Source organism: Cynoglossus semilaevis, chromosome 13, assembly GCF_000523025.1.
Source record: "Cynoglossus semilaevis isolate Cse_v1.0 chromosome 13, Cse_v1.0, whole genome shotgun sequence".
NCBI lineage: Eukaryota > Metazoa > Chordata > Actinopteri > Pleuronectiformes > Cynoglossidae > Cynoglossus > Cynoglossus semilaevis.
The window spans coordinates 8,142,727-8,148,152 of NC_024319.1; the positions used below are offsets into that span (position 1 = coordinate 8,142,727).

The following is a 5,426-nucleotide window of genomic DNA, read 5'->3' on the forward strand; positions in this document are numbered from 1 at the left end:
TTTTATCAGGGAACACATGTTCGATCTTCTCCTCTGCAGACATGTTGATGTTAGAAATAAAGGTACAGCTGTAGAAAATAACTTTTAATGATAGTTCTGGTTCAAGAACACGCGGCAGTAGAACCAGCCAGACTGCAGCTACGTGGACCAGGCCCTGCTTTATCTGTCACACCTGTGGTGTGAAGTCACACAGCTGGTAATAAGATTTTATTAGTGCTTTATTACAGGCAGATGCAGTGAAGGTCAACCTGAAGTGGGAACATCAGGGATGTATGATAATTATCTGGTGCTCATGGCTGACATCAAGATGATAACCTATAATTGTATATGTCCTATTTAGTAATAATACACACAGTACGTGGACAGTACGTGGACATAAGTACTGACCATACAGTTTTCCAGGACTAAGTGATTCGTCTGTCAATCCCAGAGAGATTTTCAATGTCCTTAAGTGACACAGCGGGAGTGGTGACGTTGTTTCATCACTGTACCATAACAGTTACACCAGATTTCATCAGCACAGACAGTGACTCTCCACAACAGTACAGTGGCTCTCACTCAGGTTCGTATGCATGGTGTTCTCATTACCCTAACATGCTGCTCTGTAATTCATTCTTCCACTCCTACAGACTCTGTTACTGTTACAGCTGTTACTGTGACGGGATGCACATTCATGGTATGGATGCTCGTAAGATCGCTTTGGTTTTAGATTTCACCACTGAATGTGATAATTGGATTAGCCGGGACTTAGCACACCGAGCATATCGGATAATCCTGGACTAGACAGCACTTAGTCACGATGAGACGGTGAGGAAGGATTTCTTTTTAGACCCACCTGCCAGATGATCATGAACAGATAGACGCCCGCCACTCGCTGCAGGGAGGATTTTGGGTCAAGCCAACGTACGTAGGTCCAGCTCGCAGGGGTGAACTGTAGGACGGCTCGTTTGATCTTCCCTGTGGTGGTGTGGATGTCCCTGGAGGAGAAGAGGGGATTTGGGATTACAAAAACGAGTCAAATGATACGCCACGATCCACTTGTTGGAGATAAATATTTGTCATAAAGTTACAGCATTACAAAATAAATGTGTGGAAATGATATTATATCCATTTCTTTGTTTCTCATTGGGGAATATGTTCAGGGTTTTCTATACTTATTTTATGTCTGACTGAATGTATTGTTCTACCCAGATTTTTTTTTTCACTTTAAAATTCTCTTTTTTTATCTGATCATTAAACAAATGTATTCAATATCAATTTCTCACAAACATTAATGTGGTGTGGGTGTTTAGTGTGCTAGTACCACTTTTAAGTAATAAACAAAGGAGTTACTGTAAAACATTTTCTATGAAAACAAAAAAGGACTAGTAAAAAACTAGTAAAAATGTAGCTGCCCAGGCCAAAAGGAGACAAAACGTTATATTTATAACTCAACAAATACTGTTTATATAACGGTACGTCATGTGACAACATGAATATTTTTCTAAGATAAAATGGGCTAAAGAAAGACTAAAACAGTGAAAAACAAGTGCTAAATCATTGGTAAACAGTTCCATACTTGATACTGGCCCAGTGATAGGTCCTCATCTCCAAAAAGCGACACACGGTCATGCCAAGCCAGATGCCTCCTCCGTTACACAGCAGAATATCCAGAATCACTTGGTCCCACCAGCACTCGGCAAAGTTAGGCAAGAGATGCATGAAGAAGAGCTACGGAAACAGAGGAACAACAGGGCACTAAACATCTAGGTTTGGGGGAAAAAGGGGTAAAATACCAGAGTTCAATGTCATCAGATGAACCAGTGCCTGAGTGAGACAACGAGGAAGAAAGACACTGCGCAGACACTGGTGGGCTGATGTGTCTCTGTACCTCAGTGAGCTCCCAGGTAATACTGATGGTCCAGCACAGTCCATAACTTCTGATGAGCAGGGCCTTCATACCCCAGCCCCAAAAATGACTGAATGCAAAGATGTCAAAATGGCTCAGGATTCTCTCCCAGGTGAGGACATGACAGTTCACAGCGTACTCCTGAAACACAGCAGCAGAAAAAAAGCCCAGTTCAGAGCAGGAGTAAAGAGAGTTGGTGCAGGTGAAAACAAACAGACAAACAAATCCACCATGACGTCTGCTTCTCTTTTGGCATGACGCAGGTTTGAGTCCAACCAAAACATGAGGTGCTTCACTTGCTGCCAGTTGAGGAAGATGATGAAAACCAGGAACAGGAAGTAGAGAACACTCAGACCTGTTGTAGCAGAAACAGTGGCGTTTAAGGTCACGCCACCAACACTAACAAACTGTGTGTGTGAACTGGAGGACTCAGGATTCATTTACCAAAAACTATCCGCCATATTGCTGGATGTGGTCTGGTGAAGGGGCCTGTAATTAAAAAAATAACATATTAATGTTATGACACTATATGAAACATCTTCAACCAACAATGTTTTTTTAAAATCATTTATTCAACTTCTATGCTTCAGACTTCTCAGGGTCACAAGGAGAGGTCACACAAAAGGTCAAGTCACCAGTCCAACAACCATGAGCAACTTAGAATTAACCTTATCCTGTAACTTTTTGCACTGTGGAGGGAAAACCTGAGAACTTAGTGAAAACACACATGGGGAAAATATGCAAACTTGCTGTAAGGCAAGAAAATGAACCACTTTTCCACTGTTTGTCTCATAAACCTTAACAAATGAACTGTGCCAAAAACTAAAGTGGTTTTCATGTTAGGATTATACAAGAAATATAAACATATTTAGTGATTGGGTGAATGTTTAAATAATGTGTCACTGCTTAAAATTACATCAACCCCAAAATATTCCATTGTACAGTAAAGTAGTGGTGTCAACTTCTGAGTTTGTTAAACAACTACGAGAAGGTTTTTTGGCAGCCTACCGTTAGGAAATGCCAACACACTGATGATGAGGAAGAAAGAGATGACCAGGATGAGTCCCACCCAAACGTTACTGTCAGGGTTTCCATCGTCTCTGCAGCAGGAGAGCACACACACACACACACACACAGACATTAGAAACATGCACTCGTCAGCCCCACTGCTGGGCTAATGTGACTCACATGACACTCATTATCTGACAGCGAGCAAAATATAATAGTTATTTTGATTTGAATGTAGACATTGAAGGAAGAACACTGTCTTTTCTGAGAACCACCAGAAGTGTTTGGTCGTAGGTTCATTCGCAAGAACACTGCCCCCTGCCTTTGATTTATTTTATTTCTTTTTTCTTTTCTTTTTTTTAAAGAGAAGAGTGTAGGCACGTTTGGGGTTTTTTTTCCTGTTCTTGGCAATGATAAAACTAAAGTGTCAGCAGCTGCTTTTGTAGCAAATACTAGTACATACTAGTAGTAAATACTGATTTAAAGTGAATGCCAATGAACTGATGCTATGAAGCAACAGAAAATCTGTTTCACCTTCACCTGAAAAACTACAGCACTATGAAATCATTATCATAAGGTTCAGATAACATTATACACGATGAAATGATCAGCAGTTGCAGCTCAGTGTTGTGATTAGAATAAAGGGCCAGGACAAGACCTGATGGTAAAACTTAAACAACCATTGTGTTTCTTGTCATGACTGTTATATTATTTGAGGCACAAATGTAGTTGTAAACAAGTCGTACTCAGCCAGTAGCACTGTGTGTCACTGAACAACGTCCCATTGTTGTCAGGGATGAACATCGCTAGCGAATTAGCTGCAAAAAAGAAACTCCTCTTTAGCCAGTCATGCTGTCAGTGACCAGTGGTTTGGACGAGAGGGTCACGAGGTGGATGCCTTAAATCTTTCATGCTATTGATCGTCTTCACAGCTAAAAGTGCAGCTTTTTTCAGGTCAAGGATTCCTACAATGATGGAGCAAAAGAGCAGTGACCTCCTTCTAAAAAAAACCTATTCAAATAAAATACAAGATCACGTTTGCACACTAATAAAAACTCGTGGGGTATGAGGTTTTTAATTGTAAAAAATTATTGGTTTAATTATTTTGAAAAAGAAGTTCAATTTATAAAGTTCAATCTATCGAATATGTTCTTATTTTAAAATATGACCTGAAACACAATAAAAACTACAAACCCTTAATTATTTAATCTATATGTCAGATTCTGGGTAAATTACTTTACAGTTTTGACAATAACTTGGTTTATTTTAGACTGTAATCAATGTGTTAGGTTGAGCAAAGGCAAAAAGGAGAAGGAGAAAACATCAGGTGTTAGCTAATGTCAGAGGAAGCAGAGGTCAACACTGGAGTGACATTACCAAACCAAAAACAAACACTTAAGCTGAAATTTACCCAGTGTTGCTCAGATCACCAACACTGGGGAGTACGTACAGACAGAGAGAGTGCTCGAGGTGTGTTGGTGTAAAGTAATCAGTGAGAGTGACTGATTAAAGCCAGCCAAGGGTCAGAGCATCACTGTCTGCTGCTGCGTTAGCTCTGCAGGCTAACAGGGCAGCTAACGCAGCAGTTAGCTCACTGCGGCTCACTCACCGAGTGAAGGCGAAGTACATGAGGCTGAGCACCGTGCATGTCAGCAGCGTGATGGTGTGTGGCCTGTAAAAGAACTCGATGGTGATATCTTCCACTTGCTGCTCGTTGATCATTCGGAAATGCATCCTGTAGTTCACGTCATCCTTGCTCAGCGTGTGCGATCCGCTAAACACGGACGCCATAGTAGGAGAAGCAGCAGTGACTGACTGACTGTCTACAGTCGGCAGCAAACACTGCTACAGACAACCAGTCAGGCAGCAGTTGCTGTAAAACACTGTAAAAAACCCCACACATCCAGCTGAGCTGAGCAGCAGTTCAGACCATTGTGTGATTCTAGCGGATGGTTTTGATTGGTGTGTGTGTGTGTGCTTTTTTGGGAGTGTCCCACAGCCGCTAGGTCTAAATGCCCTCCTCTGGTTTGTCTAGGCAAATTCTACAAAACAGGAAAGCCGGAATAGTTGGAAATTCACACATAACAAAAAAAAAAAAAAGTCTAAATTAGCTTTGGGGAGCTATTACTGAGTCAAAGGTTTTTTGAATAAACAAAAACGTCTTCAATTGTCAAAAAGTGTACTTTTAAAGCCAGTTTACTCTAACCTGGTCATTGCTTATATATTGAATGGTACATTGCAAAACATTGCCATTATGTTTTATTCTTTGGGTTCAATTTGCAGAGCTTTTTAGCGTGATTTCTAGGCCACTCGGTCCTGAAAACCAGTGTTGCCAGATCTCATGAGAGAAACAAGCAATCAGATATAAAAACAAACCGAAAAGAAACAGCCCGCGCATTTTATTGACTTTTCGACTTTTAAAATTGTCTCTTTTTCTAAGTCTTTGTCAAGTTTATTTACAAATGAGTCGTTACGAATTCATTCAGTATGGCGGTATTGCCGTGTTTACAGCGGGCAGTGGGACAACTGT

The 5,426-nt window shown here is 40.8% G+C and overlaps 1 protein-coding gene across 1 annotated transcript in view; it reads right to left on the minus strand.

The window, feature by feature from the left end:
• The window catches only part of ptdss1a (phosphatidylserine synthase 1a), an 8,578-nt gene extending 3,672 nt beyond the window's left edge, over positions 1 to 4,906 (minus strand). Inside the window, exons 1-7 of the mRNA XM_008323313.3 lie at positions 4,506 to 4,906; positions 2,897 to 2,988; positions 2,333 to 2,377; positions 2,119 to 2,243; positions 1,871 to 2,029; positions 1,559 to 1,710; positions 836 to 977 (exon numbers count right to left, since the gene is read on the minus strand). Of these exons, the coding sequence (XP_008321535.1) occupies positions 836 to 977; positions 1,559 to 1,710; positions 1,871 to 2,029; positions 2,119 to 2,243; positions 2,333 to 2,377; positions 2,897 to 2,988; positions 4,506 to 4,687 (897 nt within the window). The 5' untranslated portion in view covers positions 4,688 to 4,906. The remainder of the gene's footprint in view (positions 1 to 835; positions 978 to 1,558; positions 1,711 to 1,870; positions 2,030 to 2,118; positions 2,244 to 2,332; positions 2,378 to 2,896; positions 2,989 to 4,505) is intronic.
• Positions 4,907 to 5,426: the final 520 nt, after the last annotated feature.